The sequence below is a fragment of the Lipotes vexillifer genome, unplaced genomic scaffold (assembly GCF_000442215.2).
Source record: "Lipotes vexillifer unplaced genomic scaffold, Lipotes_vexillifer_v1.1 scaffold513, whole genome shotgun sequence".
Taxonomy (NCBI): Eukaryota; Metazoa; Chordata; class Mammalia; order Artiodactyla; family Lipotidae; genus Lipotes; species Lipotes vexillifer.
The window spans coordinates 1,537,367-1,558,538 of NW_006777952.1; the positions used below are offsets into that span (position 1 = coordinate 1,537,367).

Genomic DNA, 21,172 nt, shown 5'->3' on the forward strand with positions numbered 1-21,172 from the left:
GATAGCTATTCCCTGACCACCCAATAAAAAGTAGGTTTCCCTTCTGTTATTCTTCCTATAACATTCTATTCTTTCCCCTCATAGCACTCACATACCTATCACAATTTGAAATTATATGTTTGATAGTTTGTTTACTTAATTACTGTCTAGCTCTCTTACTAGATGGTAAGCTACATGATGTTAGGAACTATTTTTTTGTTGTTGTTCACCAGTGTATACTTGGTACCAAGAATAGTGTTTGGTACAAAGTAGGCATATATTATATATTGGCTGAAGTAATGAATCACTTAATACTAGGGTATAATAACAAGATTATTGGAAAATGGGCAATAATCTCCTCAAAGAGATTCATTTACATGAGGATTATTTATCACCTCTCTGCACCTCCGAGACATATTAATCTTCATTTAATTTGCAAGTTTAATTTAGAAGATACTCTTTTGAGAAATGCTGCTATCACCAAAAATGGAAATCTCATTTTTTAGTATTTAATTTGAATCTAACATATTTATAACAGGGAGGTAATACTCTTTAAAAATGGACGAAACAGGGCATTAATACCAGTGTTTCTATTTCATTAAATGGCGTGTAAAACAAATCTCCAGTTTATAGTGGGAATCCAAAATCAATAAGCAATGCTTAATGGTTAATAGAAAATTATGACCAGTGAGCATAAATGTCATTTACTGAATAATTTCTTCAAAGCTGTAAATACTTCCATCTGACTTTATTTGTAAATTTATCCCAAAAGACAAAACATTTTCTTAGACAATTCTAAAAACCAAGAAATAAAACCAACTCTAAGTACCAGGGAAAATGTCAGCTTATTTCTTTTAATTCTCTCCTTTTGTGATTAGTAAAGGAGGAGTAGGCAGCTATATGTTTACTTCCAATCCCCTTCTTCTTCAGATATTTACCTCTTACTGAAAAAACAAAAAAACTCTGATACTGGACTAATGTACCTGGCTTTTTACTGATAAGTGATGATATATCCAATTCTGAAAAGATATCAAGCAATACATAATAAGACTTTCTAATGAGTCTCCAAATGCTCTTGGTTTTTGAAGTTTAAAAGGAATAACAACTGGAATGTTTCTGGCACATAATGTGTTATGTGTTAGCTTATTACTATCTCTCAAGAACTCTAAACTCTGTTAATAATATACTAATGTTAAAACTAAAATCTAGTAAATCTTCAATTATACTTCTTTGAATTTATATCAAGTTGCTGTTGACCAAGAATTATTATTTTTAAATGAAGAGCAAGTTAATTTTTTCTAATGCTAATCAGTGCCAATTAAGATAGTTATTTGCTACTATAAATTTAATAAAAGAATAATCTAAGATAAAATTACTCCTATTCTATTCTATTCTATTGGAATAACATTTGTTGAGAAAATATAATAGCATGATGAGAACTTCAGCTGAAATTAGTTTCTCAAATGTATTTTATCTGTGAGTAATATATACCAAGAGCAAAACAGAAAATCAGACTTTCAAGGTCTACTCTTTGGACCTATATTTCAGATTGAGCTACTGTAAACCTGAGATGGAGGGGGAATGGAGATAAGGAAAGAAAGAAAGAAATTTGAGTTATTTCTTTTCATTTGCTTTCAAAGAATAAAATGCTTATTCCAAAGGAAAGCAGGCTTTCTGGGGGAATAACTCCAATCATGTCTGTGCAGACCTGTTGGGAGGCAATTGATGTGTCACATTTTTGTTTTTCACCAGTTGTGAAAAACAGAAATGAGATTAAGAGAGGCAAGAAGAAAGACTTTACCCACCAAACCACAGTTTTGAGGGTAACTGTTGCATCCTGTTGAGTCAGAGTCAGTAATTGAAGAAAGTAAAAGTCAATCATCTCAAGTCCTGGAATAGGATGAAATAAAAAGCTATTTGACAGAAGGATCACATTACAAGGGCAGTGAAAAGCTTCAAATGTATTCAGTATCTACTAAGGGTAGGAAGCAACAGGTGGAAGCTGACCGGCAACCTCACTGGGACCCATACCTCTGCTTCTCTCCATGCACTGGTTAGGAACTTAGTAACCAAGGGTGATAGATTTTCAAAGGAAATTAAAAGAGCAAAGTAGAACTTTCATGAAATTAAGAGTGTTAAAAACCATCATATATAGAATTAGTATTTTCATTTTAAATTCTCTTACAATTAAAAATGTGAATGGCTCATACAATGGTAAGAATATATTTTAAAAATCAGCTTTGTCAGGTTTCAATAAAGCCAGAATGCTAAAAATAGAACAGATTGGAGGCAGGAAAACTGAGGGTGATGACGGTTCTAAAAATTTGAATTCAAATACTGGCCCTCCCTCTCTTAGCTACATATAGTTCCTTCAGCTAAACTTGTTGTGAAGATTAGCATAAACACATCTAAAGCATGTATTTGATAAATTTCATTTTCTCTTTCCTTGCATTACCAACCCACTAGATCTTTTTACAATATCTTAGCTAGAAAAACAAAGGAGACAGACAGCTAGAGGAAAATTTAAGAAATCCAAGATAGTTCTCATTCTATTTTGCTTCATTAATTAGGAAACATCAAACAGAGATTTTCAAGAGGATCTGATCAGTAATCTCACTTGGGTTTTCCTAAAGAATGAAAAGGTTGAGTCGCCTCTCCTGCCCTGCAGAATGGGATAGTCTCAGAAATAAAGTTGTCTTTGACATATAGATCCAATTTCAAAATAATTTCCCTTTTCTCGATGCTCTGAGAGCAGGCAGGCAGGAAGTCAATGAAACAGATTACTGTCTTTCTTGTGTGAGGTGTGGGGACGTGGGAACACGGCAACTAGTGTAGTATAAATGTCTTCAAAATTCAACACCCTTTCATGGAAAAAATCCTCAACAAAATATGGAATAAAAGGAAACTTCCTAAACATGATATAAAGATTACACACAAGAAGCCTACAGTTAACATTATACTTAATAATGAAAAACTGAATACTTTCTCCCTACAATCAGTAACAAGACAAGGATGTCTATTCTTACCATTCCTATTCAACGCTGTACTGGAGGCCAATGCAACAAGGTGAGAAAAAAAAATAAAAGGTATAAAATTGGAAGGGAAGATATAAAACAGTCATTATTTGCATTTGATATGATTGTCTATGTATAAAATACCAAAGAATCTACAAAAAAGTACTGGTACTAATAAGTAAGCTTAGTAAGATGCACTGGTCACTAGATAAAAGATCAACATGCAAAAATAAACTGTATTTTTTTATTTTAGGAATGAACAATTAGAAACTGAAATATAAAACAGGGACTTCCCTCGTGGTCCAATGGTTAAGAATCTGCCTTCCAATACAGGGGACGTGGGTTTGATCCCTGGTCAGGGAACTAAGATCCCACATGCCGTGGGGCAACTAAGCTTGCACACCGCAACTACTGAGCCCACGTGCTCTAGAGCCCATGCACCACAACTAGAGAGTCTGAGCGCCACAACTACTGAGCCTGAACACTCTGGAGCCTGTGTGCCACAATAAAGGGCCCACACGCCACAACAAAAGATCCCGCATGCTGCAATGGTGATCCCATGTGCCACAACTAAGACCTGATGCAGCCAAATTAAAAAAAAAAGAAATATAAAACAGTAAAATATATAATAGCATCAAAAGTCATCAAATACTTAGAAATGAATCTTACAAAACTACCACAAGATTTATATGCCAAAAACTATAAAACACTGATGAAATGAATCAAAGAAGATTTAAATAAAGTGGGAGCTATACCATGTTAATGGATTGGAGTCAATATCACTAAGATGTCAACTCTCCCCAGTTGATCTAGATATTCAACACAATCCCAATAAAATCCAAGAATGATTTTTTTTGTAGAAATTGACAGGCTGATTTTTAAATTTATATGAAAAAGCAAGTAGAATAGCCAAATGTTAGAAAGAAGAACAAACTTTGAGGACTCACTACCTGATATCCAGATTTACTATAAAGACACAGTATTGGAGCAAGGATAGATACATAGATCAATGGAACAGAATAGAAAGTCTAGAAATAGACCTGCATATACATGGTCAATTGATTTTTGACTAAGGTACAAAGGCAATTCAATGGATAGCCAGATGCAAAAGAAAGAACCTCAATCCTTATCTCACATACTATTAAAAATTAACTCCAAATGGATCAGTGGTTGCCAGGGATTGGAGGGTGGAGGAAAAGGCTGACTACAAAGAGCTATGGGGGACTTTTGAGGGAAGTGATGATACTGCTCTATGTCTTGATTGTAAAGGTGGTTGCCAAAACTTGCAGAAAGTGAATTTTACTGTTTATAAATTATGTATTAAAATACATAATTGCATATAAAATTGTGTTTTTTTAAAAAAGGAAAAAACTCTATTTTAGCCTCTGAGGACTATCTAGGAAGAAAGAAAAACATCTAATTAGTAATATCCAGGCAATAATACACATGTAATCACAAGTTATTTATCAACAGGATGCAACTGAAACAGAAAAAACACTTAAGTGCCCCAAGATGTAAAGCCTTAAGTATCTGCATAAATAAGATTCCCCCACCTGCATTTGAATTCAGCTTGGAAAGATTCTAGAAATCACAGGACCTATTTTTTCTTTCCTAAATGCAAACAAGGAAGCATTCTGGATGACTAATAAAATTTTCAATCCAGAAACATACTGAACATCTTTACCTGTATGTCCTGCAAACAGCTCTACCTCCAACAATGAATTCTTTGTCTTATTCCCAAATATGTCCTTTGTTCATTGTTTTCCATCTCAGTAAATGGTACCACCATCCATTTGAGTTTAAACAAGAAATCTGGGTGTTATCTTTGATTCCTCCCTGTCTTGTCTCCCCCACCAACCAATTTATTTATCACCGAGTCCTGATAATTCTACCTCTCAAATATAGGATCTCTGCTGTAAAGCAGAAAAGAGTACAGAACTAGAACTTGAGTATAATTGAATCTAGAAGGTGAAAGACAGTGGTATGAGATGAAGTTAGTAAGGTAGGCAGGGACCATATTAATTATTTTGATTTTTGTACTCATCTCAGACACATCTCAAATATGTACTCTTTTCTCCATCCCAACTTCCACCATCCTAGTACAAGTTACCATTCCTTTCCTCAGAATTATTTCAATATTCTTGGTCTCCCTACATCCATTCTTGTTTCCCTTTCAATTCATTTTCTGCACTGCAGTTCTTTTAAAAGTACTATTCTGAAAAACAAAATACTATTTTGATCATATCATAATCCTTCTTTAAAGACCTTCAATGTCTTCCTGTTTCTTTACCATAAACATAAAAATAATTAATATGGTCCCTGTTTACCTACTAATTTCATTGAATACCATTCTTTCACTCTCTAGATCCAACCATACTCAATGCCTAGTTCCAGCAGAGATGCTTTGTTTGTTTTATATATTGTTCCCTAACTGGCATACTCCTCCTCCTGCCTACCCTTGCGCTTAAACTTTATCTTCTTTTTTTCCTTCAGAGGCAGCTAACATGGCATTTTGAGGAAGTCTTCCATGACCTCTCATGTCTAGATTAGGTCTACTCATTATCTGCTCTTACGGCACAGTTCATCTGTAAGTACTTGTGGTATAATAAAAAATATTATTTGGTCTTTGTTCCTGGTTCCTGTCTCGTAGTTCCTAAAACTCTTGGACTCTCCTGAGTGAAAAGAGTGCCTTTTGAATGCTAATGAGATGACTGGTACCTGGGGACCCCCAGATAGTTTCAGGATGGCAGCTGGTCACCAGAAAGATCAAGCCATGACTAGAGGGTTAGAACTTACAGTTCTTCCCTCCCTGTCCTTCCCCCAATCCCATGTATGGGGAGGAAAGAGGGGCTAGATATTGAGTCTAATCACTAACAGCCAGTGATTTAATCAATCATGGCTATGTAATGCAACTTCCCATAAAAAACCCTAAATGTTGAGTTTCAAGGAACTTCTGAATTGGTGAGCACACTGATACACTGGGAAGATGGTATGCCAAGAGAGGGCACTGAAGCTTCGGGCACCCTCTTCCCCCCATGCCTTGCCCTATGCACTTCTTTCATATGGCTATTCCTGAGTTGTATCCTTTATAATAAATGGGTAAACATAAAGTATGTTCCTAAGTTCTATGAGTTGTTCTGGTGAATTATCAAACCTGGGGGAGTGGGTCATGGGGACCCCTAAATTTGTAAGTCAGATAGAAGAGCATGTAATCTGGGCACCCCATTTGTAACTAGTGTCTGAAGTGAGGACAGTCTTATGGGAATGAACCTTTAAACCTGTGGAGTCTGACGCTAATTCCTGGTGGTTAGTGTCAGAATTTAATTGCATTATTGGACATCCAGTTGGTATCCAAAGAACTGACAGAACTGGTGTCAGAACTGATGATGGAAAAGACACCAACCATTCAGTGTCAGAAAGAACTTAAGAACACTTTCTGAAAATCTGTTTATAATTTCATTGGTCATAAACTCTAAAAGACAAATGTCCTGTCTATAATTGTATCCCCAGCACTTAGCACAGTGCCTGGCACACAATTCCATTATCTATTGGATGAATATATAAACTAATGCCTATCACTGGAGTGTAGAAATTCTGTCAACTGTTACCTAGGCGAAGTTAGGTCAGGGGTTTTTTCCCTGGGTCTGATTTTGACTTAACACTGAAAGCTGATAAAACAAAGAGAAAAAAGCAACAGGTCCAACTTTTCACTATGTGATGTTAAGGTCTGCATCTTGCCATGAAAACAAGTCTTACCTGTGATGGGGTTATTCTTCCCTTTTTAACTTCAGATGAATTTTCACTCAACTTTCCTACTTTGTTAATTGAGCTGCATTTGTAGCATGTCCATCTTGTTTGTCCCTCAATTTCTATGGTGCACTCCTTGCTTTGCAGACAGAATGAGTGATACAAATGGCCACAGCTGCAAAATGAAGGCAACCAGTTGACACTTTTCATTATCATAAAATCATAAACCTAAGCTGTGTTAGAGTGTATTTAAAAGTGATAAATATTTCCAATAAGCTGAAATGCACTGATGGGGTATAGGTTAAGAAACAAGGAAGGGGATTTACTTGTTGCTGTCCTCTCTTTTTTAAAATCCAGACTCACGTATTTGCACACTTAAGTTATGAGCATGAAAAGCATCACAGTTCTCTGATTACAAACCACCAGGGGATGAGTTGAACTTCCATTAATTTCTCAAACTATGAAACATTTTTAGACAGTTTGAAAAAAAGTCAATTGGGGAAAATCATAATTATATAAGTAATTTGATAATAACATGAGTGGTCTGCCTCATCAAATTCAAGAGTCATGATTTGATTAATAAGCATTTTAAAAATGTCAGTGTTACAGGAAATTCTAACATTATTCCTATGAAGAAATTCCCTACTGAATACACTAAATTACCAAATAAGCCTTCCAGAAATGAGTGTTGAGTATAATTCTAAATCATCTTCACTGATTCCTCCTCATTTCTCCAACCTGAAATCTTGGACCACCTCAGACATCAATCCTTTTCTCTTCGATAGTCTTTATAATCTTCCTTTTCTCTATCCTCCCCCACATATATATATCTGTCTCTGTGTCTATTTCAATATCTATATCACTTATCTGTCTATATATCCATCCATCCATCCATCCATCCATCCTTTATCTTCTGTAGTCTTTCTCTTCTATACTCTTCTTTCTACAGCCATCCTTCCTCCTTTAGTGATGACTTCCAGTTCCACAGCTTTAAAATACCACCTCCATGCTGGTGACTGCCACATCTATACCTTCAGCCCAGACTTCTCTCCTCAACCTCATCTACCTGTCTCAAGACCTCTACTATGGATGTGTAACAGGCATCTTAAATTTAACATGCCCCAAATTCTTGATTTCCACCCCACTCCACCCCCACTGCATGCTCTCATCCAACCTTCCACATCTAAATAATGGCAACTACACTCTTCTAGTTTCTCAAGCCAAAAACTATTCTTTCTTTCACACCTCATATACAAACTATAAACAGATCTTATCAGCTATACCGTCAGAATATATCCAGAATCCCACCACTGCTTACTTCATTACAATCATCTTGGGCCATCTCTCACTTGGATTACTGCAATAGCTTAACTGGTCATTCTATTCTCACCCTTGGCTTTCTAGAGTCTATTCTCACCACGGCAGTCAAAGTGATCCTTAAGACAGAGGTCAGATCATGTCAACGCTATCCTCAAAAACATCTAATGGCTTTTCATCTCAGAGCAAAAGTTTAACTCTTTATAATGACCCAGTTCCTACATGATTTAGCCGCTGAAGTCATCTCTTATATTTTCCCTTCACTCTGCTCAGGCAACACTAGCCTGCTCCCTTCACTACCCATCAAGTATGCCTAGCACTTGCATCATGGTTTCTGCACTTGATGATCCTCTGTCTGGGGCACTCTCCCCCTGATATTGCATGGCCACTTCCTTTAGGTCTCTACTCAAATGTTACTTAAACTTCCCTAATAACTCTTTATAAATTAGTAGCTCCCAACGTTCTTTCCTCTATATCATGTTTTATTTTACTCATGGTAATTATTACCTTTTTATTAATTAATTTTTAAATTGTCTGTCCATAATCACCTTAACAGTGTTGCTTTCCCTGACCACTCTTCATAAAATATCTTCCCCCACAAAGGCTATATATCTCACTTAACATGTTTTATTTTTTTCCGTGTTAGTCACTATCTGGCATTTTACTTGTCTGTTTGCCTCTTTCACTAGAGTGTAAACTCCGTAAGAGCAGAACCTTTGTTTTGTTCATGTGGTACCCTACCCCCTTGAACAGTACCAGACATATAGTAGGTGCTCAATAAAAACTTGTTGAATGAATGGGCTGTTTGTGTGATGAAAACTACTTCCTCTTCCAACCACCAAATCTACCAATCTTCTTGTATCTGTAATAACAGAAGCCAACACTTATATAGTGCTTACTATACGTCAGCATGGTTACAAGTGTCTTATGTAAATTATCTCATTTAATCTTCAGGAAACCCTATCAAGTAGGTATCCCAATTTACAGATGAAGAAACTAAGACATAAAGAGATAAACTAACTTGTCAAAGTCTCATAGCTAGTAGTGGCAGAGTCAGGATTTGAACTCAAGATTTAAAGCCTGGCTCCAGAGTCCATCTTATATTGCCTCTATCCATATATTCTGGATGAGCTGTCTCCTCCTGAGATCAAACTTTCCATTTTTGCACTAAACTTCCTTTCTCTTTGTACTGTGGCATTAAATATCATTTACATGCTGATGATTTCTAAATTTATATTTCCAGGACATGTCTCTGACTAGAATAACTGTCTACCTGACATTCCTACTTGAATGTTTAAAGGGCATCTCAAACCTAACATCTCCAAGACAAGACTCTTGATTTCCCCAGCTCCTCAGGCCTGTTCCTTCTCATCTTAGAGGATGGTACCACATTCATCCAGTAGCTCAGGCCGAAGATGTTTTTCCCTCTCACTTCACATCTAATACACCACCAAGTTAACACTTCCCTTAAAATATATTCTGAACCTTCACTCCTACCTCTCTCATTCTGCTCAAATGTCACTTCCTTAGACATGTTTTTCCTCATTATAGTGTCTTAAAATAGTACTCTCACCCTGAATGCTTCTTCTTTCCATCCCCTTACCCTGTGTTTTATTTCTCTCCATAGCTCTTATTACTCTGTATTTATTTACCGCCTGACCACCCTAACACCCTTTCCTCCTGACTCCCATGCAGAATGTAAGGTCTATAAGGGCAGGAACTTTGCCTTGTTTTGTTCACTGGCAGAACGATTGACTGGGGCTGTGTGTCCACGTGTATTTCTGCCTGGCAATACCATACACGCACATACACCATATGTGTCACATTTCCTTCCCTTTCCTACCTAAAGACAATAATTTCATCAGCCATTTCTTGGCGTCTCTTGTACTGCTGCAAACAAATAGAGCAGTAATCCTGCTTGGGATTCAGTCCTCTGGTGACCGAAGCTCTCAGGTTACACAATGACCAATGGAGATCTTGGTTTAGAAGGCTAGTCGTTGTTTCCAGCAGGGTCTACGAAAGACCAAAATAAAAAATAAGCCAACAAAAAATTGTTCATAAAGTGAAAGAGACAGAGGAGATGAGTGGAAAATAGCACTTGTTTCATTTTCAACCACAATTGAATTGGAATATACTATAAAGGCATAAAACTGATCAAATAAACATCAAAACACCCCAAACTTAAGTGGTTAACTTTAATGTGCAGGGTATTGATAAGTGCATGCATCAAGATTCTCAAAATAATTATTAAAAGGCTCTCACCAGTTACTACTGAGAAATGTGTGCTCTGCCATTCTGTGGATTAATTCAGTACTGATGGCTTTCAGATGACTAGATAAACCCAAATCTACTTATTTATTACATTTATGAGTTCTCTCTGAATGGCTCAAAGTTGTGTTGTAACAAATAATAATAAAAAAAAAAAATCCCTGATTTTTAAATAGAAACTGCATCCATGGCGATATTTCACAGTAACCTCTCACTGGAAAAGCTAATGGCCATTACTCAGTTTTCATCTCCCTTGGGCAGAGAGATCACTGTTTCCTGATCAGCACTTACAAGCCATTTGAATCTACTCAAGACTGTGACATCAGTCATTAAGTCACATAAAGTTATTTCACAGCTATCACATCAAGTCATTTTAAGGCTCTCTGTGTTTATAAACTATTGTTTACTTACTTCAGTGTGCAGCTGGGTTCTTTTCTGTCAGTCCCAAAGGGGAAGATATACTGCCCATCCTTCTTGCTACACAGCCTGGTCCTTTAACTTTATATATAATGCAGAACTTTCAGTTCTAATGGTCTGTTTTAATTCTTTCCAATCAACCCCATCTTTTCCTCCTCTTCCAAAGTTCACAAAAAATTTCTGCCTTGCACTCAGCTTTCCTTCTGCCGCCACGGAGTCTGTGCCCGAAGGGGGATCAGCTTCCTTGGGCTATGCTTATTTAGCAAAACTGCAGTTCTTATAACATCCTAAGAAAAGCTCTATCACCCAAATTTTTCTTTTTCTTCTACTAAAAAAGCAGACAGTGTATCTAACATGCCTAAGTGGCACTTTTCCTAGGTGGCTTCATGAGTCACTTTGAAGAAAAAAATCTGTATACCAAGCTGGCTCTTACTGAGAATTAAAGCTACAGGCAGTTTTGGGTTAAGGGAAGACTAATGACCATTTTTGGTTAGTGGCAATTATCTGTTTCAGAATGTTTAAAAGAACACTAATTTATTTTGCAATTTTTCTATACTCATGCTTCCTTTTCAATGAGTTATATCTTTGCATTCCACTACTTTCCAAGAAAGTATCTTACATTTTTCATTTGGAAAAAAAACTGTATGTCCCACTGCCAATGAATCAAAAGAATAAAATGAATCCAAACTTGATGCATTTCCACATTCCAGAATATATGTGTATGCGTATATAAAATATATATTAATTAATTAAGGTCAAGAGAAATTTAAAAATTAAAAAGCTATACACTTCAATCTATCAAACTTCCACTAAACAGATGGTAATTTTTAAAGAAAAAGTATAGGTGCAAAGAAAAAAGAATAGCTTCTTTCTACCTTAGAATGGGCTTAGAAATAGAAAGTAGCTTACCTGTTCATAGCTAAAGGTATCCAACATTCCCAGAATAAGTCCCTGGATTTCTCCAAGTTTTCCTTTTCCATAAACTGGGTCCTAATTAGAAAAAAGTTGCAAAAAATTATAATTCTATTCTTGCTATTTTAAAATTACTTTAAAATATAAGTTATCTGAAAAAGCCAAATACTCTTAAGTATTTTGTCTACAGTCATAAAATATTTATTCTTCCATGAACCTTCTGCTGGAAATGCACATTGGTCTCCTCAGGCCATCAAAAATATTTTGGAAAAATAAATAAAATTTAAATGATCCAAGCCCCTTGCTTAACAACTGTCTTTGCAAGTCTAATTAAATTTCACTCTGGTTTTGTTTCTGCAGCAAGCTTCCTTTCCTTTTTATTAAATATCACTTACCCCCTTTTGAGCTCTTATTTATCTGCTACATTAAAACCAAAGTACTCATGAATACTCAGAATCTGTCCAACTCCCCCTGTGACCCACATTTGGCCACCTCCTGGTCCAAGCCAACTAAGTTACATCAGTTTAGGAGATGAGTTTCTGAATCCAAGCAACTTTCAGTTTTCCAAAGCTTTTCTCAATAAAGTCACTACTGATAAACAACAGATACCTAGACACCCAATCTTCCCTCCATTGCTTTTCATATGCCAACTTGTTTATTGTACACAATTTGAAAAACGCTGATGTGTACAAAAATAAAACCGAACTGAAATCCAACCACCTGGAGATAAACACTTTTGGTTTTTTGAGATATATTCTTCCAGTCTTATTTCTGGGGAAGCAGAGAGAGGGATGTTATTTCTTAGTGTACAAAATTTGAGTATTTCACATAATACTTTCATAACTTTTTTTTCTTAAATAGTATGTTGTGAGCAGTTTCCCATATTATCAAATACTCTGTAATAGTAAGAGTATGAATCATGTGAAAATGCCATGTGTTATTCAACCATTCTCTGTTGTCGGGGATTTAAGTTTCCCTCCCCATAACCCACATTTAAGTCCCACTCACTATTATGCTAGTGGCTGTAAATTTTGGTCTGAATCTCTGAGTCTTTCTTAAGAGGAGATTTCAAGAAAGGGGATGAATTACAGACTCAAAGTATTTTTATGGGTATTGATATATATACTTCACCCTTGAATAACACGGGTTATAAGTGAGCAGGTCCACTTATATGCAGATTTTTTCCAATAAATATATAGGAAAAACTTTTTGAGATTTGCAATATGAAAAAACTCACAGATGAACCATGTAGCCAAGAAATATCGAAAAACTAGGGTTGTCATGAATGCATAAAATATATGTAGATACTAATCTATTCTTACATAAGCATAAGGTGAGTGATATTTAATATAAAATTAACAATCTGTTAGTTTTCTAACTGTTTTATAACTTTGCTTTTAAAGAATTACGTTACTGTATAGTATGCCCCTCTCCCTCACCCTCACTGTCTCTCCTGTAATTGGAGAAACTGTGTATCAGCCTATCATCACAGGTAGGATGTTTTTTAAAAAAATTTAACAATGTTCCAATACTGTATTATGAATATGACTATAATATCATAAAAAATTTTAATGCCATAAAAATTTTATAACAATTCATTCATTACTGTATTGGCTAGGCTACCGTGAAGCAACCGTATTGATTACACTAGGCTACCATAAGACAATCATATTGCTGCTTCTTTGTTTTAATGCATGAATTGTCATACCTGTAAGTTGAATTTTTTTCACATTATCTTTTCATTTTTAATGTCTAGTGTTAGTAATACATATAGTATCAACTGAGTTTTGTATCATATAAGATAATATTGATGTAGGTACTGACAGACAATTCATCTTGTAAACAGATGATGTAAACTTAGGCTATTGATAAATACAGTACAGTACTGTAAATGTATTTTCTCTATGATTTTTTAAATAACTTTTTCTTTTCTCTAGCTTACTTTATTATAAGAATACAGTAACAATACATATAATGTACAAAATATGTGTTAATCGACTGTTTATGTTACTAGTAAAGCTTCCAGTCAACAGTAGGCTATTAGTAGTTAAGGTCTGGGGGAGTCAAAAGTTATACATGGATTTTCGACTGAGCAGGGGGGTCAGCATCCCTAACTCCCACGTTGTTCAAGGTCAACTGTAGCGCGTAATTGCTCTACCAAAAAGTTGCATTATGCAATTTCTATCTCCATCAGCACATTTGTGCACCCATTTTACTGCACCTTTGGCTAGGCTGGGAATTATAAAAATTTGCTAATAAATGTGTATGTCAAGTCTATTACTTTACTGTAACATGAGGCTATATATGACATAAATGTCTCTTCCATGCTAAATAGGGGAATCCAACTATACAGTAATGATAAAAGTAGCTGCTATTTATTAACTGCATAGCACACGCCAAGTACAATGCTAAGCATTTTTATATATACTACATCACTGAATTCCTTCCAGAACATTTATAAATGAAGAAATTCAGGCTCAGAGAGGTTAGGTAAAATTCTCTAAGAACGCAACACTATTAAGCAGATAAGCTGGGATTTCAATATAGGCACTTCAGAAACTATGTTTTTAAATAACACTACAGTGGTCTCCCAAAGATGGACACATAAACTAATAAACTAAATAATAAATTAATGTTTACTAGATGAGTAACAAATATGAATAACTAAATGATAAACTAATGTATGCTGGAAAATATGGGTAACATTTCTGGTTACTTATTAGGGAGTAGGGATTATTAAAATCTTGGTACAGTAACTGTGAGTTCAGATGTTAAGGAAAAAAAAAAAAAGACTGTGGAGCAAGAAAAACTTAGGAGACAGGTTCAGAAATGTGAGAAGAAATTTGCGTTCCTGCACTTGTTACAACACAGTCTTAGGACTTGCTGTTTTTCTCTCTTCTATGCTCTGATGTTGTTTCTTAAAGACTGGATAGATGTGGTTTCTAAATAAGGTCAGTTTTCAGTACTTTTAGCTGGTCAAGAGCAGCACCAGATTATCTGCCATAGGTTCCTGGTCCCTGATGCTGAGGTTATGCTGAAGAAACCAAAGGTAGAGAATAACTACACATTTGTTTACTAATTAACAAGTTTACTTTGGGCTTGAACAGATCACTTAAATTTACTGGGGAAATCTGTTTCATTAAGCTAAAGATACCTGTGAAACATGTGCAGAGCATTTGCAAAAGACAAGACTACAGATATCTCAGACTAACTCTTTACCAGAACAACTCAGGCCATATACTCACAAGACAATCTTTTAATTTTCTTTGCATAAAAACAGAACCATGTTAATGCTTCTGAACTTAAACTCAATTATGTTTTTGGTCAAGCTCTTAGTAAATACATTTACTTCTCAAAGTATCAATGGAGAGTGTAATACTTTATTATAAACACATTGTAATAGCTATTCTAACACGTCCACACATACACAATACACATGAACATAGCTCTAGCACAGAAAACTTCTGTCACTTGTTTATAACAGGGTGGTTTGGGGAATAAAGAAGTCTTGAAAATGTTAAATTCTGGGAAAAGGAAGAAATCTTTATAGGTCATGTCTATATTTATATCAGTACATTTCACTTTAATATGCATACTTTAAAAGCAAAATCATGAAAATAACCTCATGCTGGGACAACATATAAATTATACAACGCAAAAGGGAGCTCAAGGCTTCTGGCACAGCATGTACACAATACACTAGCTTTTCAAATTATTTTCCAAATATGTCAGCTGGATTCTTCAGCAATAAATAACTGCTGAGGTTTCTAACTTGTTCGTAAACTACAAAAGAAGAGCACATTTAGGTACTTCAAATAAACTTGTTTTTTAAAAAGCACACTAAAAAACATGTGATGAGCACTTTTTCCCCCATTGTTTTCTTTCTTTTAAATTGAAGCATAGCTGATTTAAAATACTGTGCTAGTTTCAGGTGCATGGCATAGTGATTCAGTTATTTTTTCCTGATTATATTCCATTATAGGTTATTACAAGATACTGAATATAATTTCCCATGCTATACAGTAAATCCATGTTGTTTATCCATTTTATATATAGTAGTTTATATCTGTTAATCCCATACTCCTAATTTGTCCCTCTCCCGTCCTCTCTCCCCTTTGGTAACCATAAGATTGTTTTCTATGTCTGTGAGTCTGTTTCTGATTTGTATGTAGATTCATTTGTATTATTTTTTTAGAATCTCACATATGAGTGATATCATACAGTATTTGTCTTTCTCTGTCTGACTCACTTCACTAAGTGTAATATTCTCTAGGTCCATCCATGTTGCAAATGGCAATATCCCTATTGCTTTCTGATACTTATTGTATCATGTATGTGGTTTGCTATAAAATTAAAATTTTTACTAATCAAGCATTACTTTAAAATATGAATAATGCCCACAGCAGGTTAGCATATAAATCATTTGTATTAATTCCTTCCATATAACAGTCATAAGCAGCTTCTCAGAAGCAAAACGTTACTTTCCCCATAGAGCGAAGATCCGTAAGAGCCAGCAGTGCAGAATGTATATAACATAAATATGGTCCCTTAAAAATACGAACTTATCACATAATGTTCCTGAAAGAAACCTGTATAACTCAGGTCCCAAGTATCAGTTTGAATAAATATTTAGAGGTCAGGAAGATCTTTGAGAACCTCTTATCAGGTGAATATATCTCCTCTGGAAAAACTGTAAATATCTGAGCAATTATGCATCTAAATAAATGTGCATCTAAATATCTTCTCCCCAAGGGACCTGATAAAGTGAGGTAGATATGAAAAACACTATGGTTGGTGTTAGGTACAGAAGGCCGAAAGTTTGGAGTTAGAAGACCCAGGTTAATGTTCCCACTTAATAACTGGGCAAATTATTTAACTTTTTGAATGCCACTTTCCTCTTGAGAACCACAAGGATACCACTACTTCCCCAGCATAATGTACACAGACATAAAGGAGATAAAGAACACAAAAGTGCTTTATAAACTGCAGAGGACTACTCAGAGACGTTAGATGGTTGAGCCAACTAATATTTACTGAGTATATACTATGTTCCAAGCACTGTGCTAGGTGGTGGAGATAAAGCAGCAAACAAAACGGAACTCACGTCTAGAGGGGCAAGCCTATGTGAAGGTGAGAGTCAAAAAAAAGAAAGTCTGTACTTATTCTTGCTGATGGCTTCTTTTGCTGTGGAAAAGCTTTAAGTTTAATTAGGTCCCGTTTTTTAATTTTTGCTTTTATTTCTTTGCCTTAGGAGACAGATCCAAAATAACATTGTTCAGATTTATGTCAACAAGTGTTTTGTTCTACCTATGTTCTCTGCTATAAAGTTTTATGGTTTCAGGTCTTACATTTATGTCTTTAATCCATTTTGAGTTTATTTTTGTATATGGTATGAGGAAATGTTTTAATCTCATTCTTTTACATGTAGCTGGCCATTTTTCACAGCACCGCTTACTGAGTAGACTGACTTTCCTCCATTGTATATTCTTGTCTCCTCTGTCGTGGATTAATTGACTGTAGTTGCAGGGGTTTATTTCTGGATTCTCTATTCTGTTCCACTTACCCATACATCTGTTTTTGTGCCAGTATCATACTGTTTTGATTACTGCAGCTTTGCAGTATAGTCTGAAGTCTGGGAGTGCGACACCTCCAGCTTTGCTCTTTTTTCTCAAGATTGCTTTGGCAATTTGGGGTCTTTTGTGGTTCCAAATAAATTTTAGAATTATTTGTTCTAGTTCTGTGAAAAATGTTGTGGGTGGGACTTCCCTGGTGGTGCAGTGGTTAAGAATCCGCCTACCAACGCAGGGGACACGGGTTCAAGCCCTGGTCCAGGAAGATCCCACATGCTGTGAAGCAACTAAGCCTATGTGCCACAACCACTGAGCCTGCGCTCTAGAGCCTGCGAGCCACGACTACTGAAGCCCGCATGCCTAGAGCCTGTGCTCTGCAACAAGAGAAGCCACCACAATGAGAAGCCTGCACAAAACGAAGAGTAGCCCCCACTCGCTGCAACTAGAGAAAGCCTGGGCGTGGCAATGAAGACCCAGCACAGCCAATAAATAAATTAATTAAATAAATTATTTTAGAAATGTTGTAGGTATTTTGCCAGGGACTGCATTAAATCTGTAGGTTGCTTTGGGTAGTATGGACATTTAAACAATATTAATTCTTATAATACAAGAACACAGGATATCCTTGCAATTCTTTGTATCCTCTTCAATTTCCTTCATCAATGCTTTATATTTTTCAGAGTATAGGTCTTTCACCTTGGTTAAGTTTATTCTTAGATATTTTATTCTTTTTGATGCAATTTTATTTATTTTTAAATTTTTATTGTAGTTGCTTTACAATGTTGTGTTAGTTTCTACTGTACAGCAAAGTGAAATCAGCTATGCATATACATATATCCCTTCATTTTTGGATTTCCTTCCCAGTTAGGTCACCACAGAGCACTGAGTGAAGTTCCCGGTGCTATACAGTAGGTTCTCATTAGTTATCTATTTTATACATAGTATCAATAGTGTATATATGTCAATCCAATCTCCCAATTCATCCCACCTCCTCCTTTCCCCCTTGGTATCCATACGTTTGTTCTCTACATCTGTGTCTCTATTTCTGCTTTGTAAATAAGAGCGACTATACCAATTTTTTCAGATTCCACATATATGCATTAATATACGGTATTTGTTTTTCTCTTTCTGACTTACTTCACTCTGTATGACAGTCTCTAGGTCCATCCACGTCTCTACAAATGACCCAATTTCGTTCCTTTTTATGGCTGAGTAATATTCCATCGTATATATGAGTCACCTCTTCTTTATCCATTCATCTGTCGTTGGACATTTAGGTTGTTTCCATGTCCTGACTACTGTAAATAGTGCTGCAATGAACACTGGGTGTGCATATGCCTTTTTGAATTATGTACAGAAAACTCGTAAGTAATGAAATTGAAACTGTGATTAAAAATCTTTCAACAAACAAAAGTCCAGGACCAGATGGCGTGACAGCAAAATTCTACCAGAATTCTTCTCTATATTTAGAGAAGAACTAACACCTATCCTTCTCAAACTTTTCCAAAAAATTGCAGAGGGAGGAACACTCCCAAACTCATTTTACGAGGCCACCATCACCCTGATACCAAAACCAGACAAAGATATCACAAAAATAGAAAATTATAGGCCAATATCACTGATGAACACAGATGCAAAAATCCTCAACATAATACTAGCAAACCAAATCCAACAACACATTAAAAGGATCATACACCATGATCAAGTGGGATTTGTCCCAGGGATGCAAGGATTCTTCAATGTACACAAATCAATCAATCAATATTAACAAATTGAAGAATAAAAACCATATGATCATCTCAAGAGATGCAGAGAAAGCTTTCAACAAAGTTCAACACCGATTTATGACAAAAACTCTCCAGAAAGTAGGCATAGAGGGAACTTACCTCAACATAATAAAGGCCATATATGACAAACCCACAGCAAACATTATTCTCAATGGTGAAAAACTGAAAGCATTTCCTCTGAAATCAGGAACAAGACAAGACAAGGGTGCTCACTCTTGTCACTGTTATTCAACATAATTTTGGAAGTCCTAGCCACAGCAATCAGAGAAGAAAAAGAAATAAAAGGAATCCAAAATGGCAAAGAATAAATAAAACTGTCACTATTTGCAGATGACATGATACTATACATAGGAAATCCTAAAGATGCCACCAGAACACTACTAGAGCTAATCAATGAATTTAGCTCAGTCGCAGGATACAAAATTAATACACAGAAATCTCTTGCATTCCTATACACTAACAATGAAAGATCAGAAAGAGAAATTAAGGATGCAATTTTAAATGGGATTTTTTTTGGCTTTCTTTTTCTGATAGGTCACTATTAGTGTATAGAAAAGTGAAAGATTTCTGTATATTAATCTTGTATCCTGAAACTACTGAATTCATTACTAGTTCTAATGTTTTTTGGGTAGAGACTTTAGGGCTTTATATATATATAGTACCATGTTACCTACAAATTGTGACAGTTTTACTTCTTTCCTTCCAATTTGGATGTCTAAAAAGACATTTCTTTTTCTTGTCTGACTGCTGTGGCTAGGACTTCCAATACTATATTAAATACAAGTGGCAAGAGTGGGCATCCTTGTCTTGTCCCCAGTTTTAGAGGAAAGGCTTTCAGCTTTTCACCAGTGAGTATGATGTTAGCTGTTAGTTTGTCATAAATGGCTTTTATTATGTTGAGATATGTTCCCTCTACACCTTTTCTTTTTTTCTTTTTTTTTTTTTTTTGGCTGCGTTGGGTCTTCGTTGCTGTGCGTGGGCTTTCTCTAGTTGGTGCGCTAGCTTCTCATTGCAGTGGCTTCTCTTGTTGTGGAGGATGGGCTCTAGATGCATGGGCTTCAGTACTTGCAGCACGTGGGCTCAGTAGTTGTGGCATGTGGGCCCTAGAGCATGCGGGCTTCAGTAGTTGTGGCATGTGGGCTCAGTAGTTGTGGCTCATGAGCTCAGTAGTTGTGGCTCATGGGCTCTAGAGCACAGGATCAGTAGTTATGGCACATGAGCTTAGATGCTCCGCAGCATGTGGGATCTTCCCAGACCAGGGATCGAACCTATATCCCCTGCATTGGCAGGTGGATTCTTAACCACTGCGTCACCAGGAAAGTCTCTCTACACCAATTCTGATGAGAGTTTTTATCATGAATGGATGTTCAATGCTGTCAAATGCTTTTTTTGCATCTGTTGAGATGATCATGTGATGTTTATCCTTCCTTTTGTTAATGTGGTATATAACACTGATTGATCCGCAAATACTGAACCATCCTTGCATCTCTAGAATAAATCCTACTTGATCATGGTGTATGACCCTTTTTATACATTGTTGGTCTGCTAATATTTTGTTGAGGATTTTTATGTCTATATTCATCAAAGATATTGGCCTGTAACTTTCTTTTTTGGTAGTGTCTTTGTCTGGTTTTGGTATGAGGGTAATGGTATCCTCATAGAAGGGATTTGAGAGTGTTCCCTCCTCTTCAATTTTTTGGAATAGTTTGAGAAGGATAGGTATTAGCTCTTCTTTATGTGTTTGGTAGAATTCCCCTGTGATGCTGCCCTGTCCTGGACTTTTGTTTGTTGGGAGTAATTTTTTTTTATTACAAATTCAATTTCACTTCTTGTGATCAGTCTGTTCAGATTGTTTCTTCCTGATTCAGTCTCAGCAGGTTGCATGTTTCTGGAAATCTGCCCATTTCTTCTAGGTTGTCCAATTTGTTGGCATACGACTCTTTGTAGTACTATGATTTTGTGTATCTCTGTGGTATCAGTTGTTATTTCTCCTTTTTCATTTCTTATTTTATTTGGATCCTCTCTCTTAAGACTGGCTAATGGTTTATCAATTTCGTTTATCTTTTCAAAAACCAGCTCTTGGTTTCACTGATCTTTTCTATTATTTTTTTTATCTCAATTTTATTTCCTCTCCGATCTTTATTCTTTCTTTCTTCCTGCT

At 35.8% G+C, this 21,172-nt stretch overlaps 1 protein-coding gene across 2 annotated transcripts in view; it reads right to left on the reverse strand.

Moving 5' to 3' along the window:
• VPS8 (VPS8 subunit of CORVET complex) overlaps nucleotides 1-21,172 on the reverse strand; it is a 282,734-nt gene that overhangs the window by 74,852 nt on the left and 186,710 nt on the right. For both annotated transcript variants that reach the window (XM_007451396.1, XM_007451397.1), the window contains 3 exons: nucleotides 11,652-11,732; nucleotides 9,901-10,070; nucleotides 6,750-6,915 (listed from right to left, as the gene is read on the reverse strand). In XM_007451396.1, coding sequence (XP_007451458.1) covers nucleotides 6,750-6,915; nucleotides 9,901-10,070; nucleotides 11,652-11,732 — 417 coding nt within the window. The remainder of the gene's footprint in view (nucleotides 1-6,749; nucleotides 6,916-9,900; nucleotides 10,071-11,651; nucleotides 11,733-21,172) is intronic.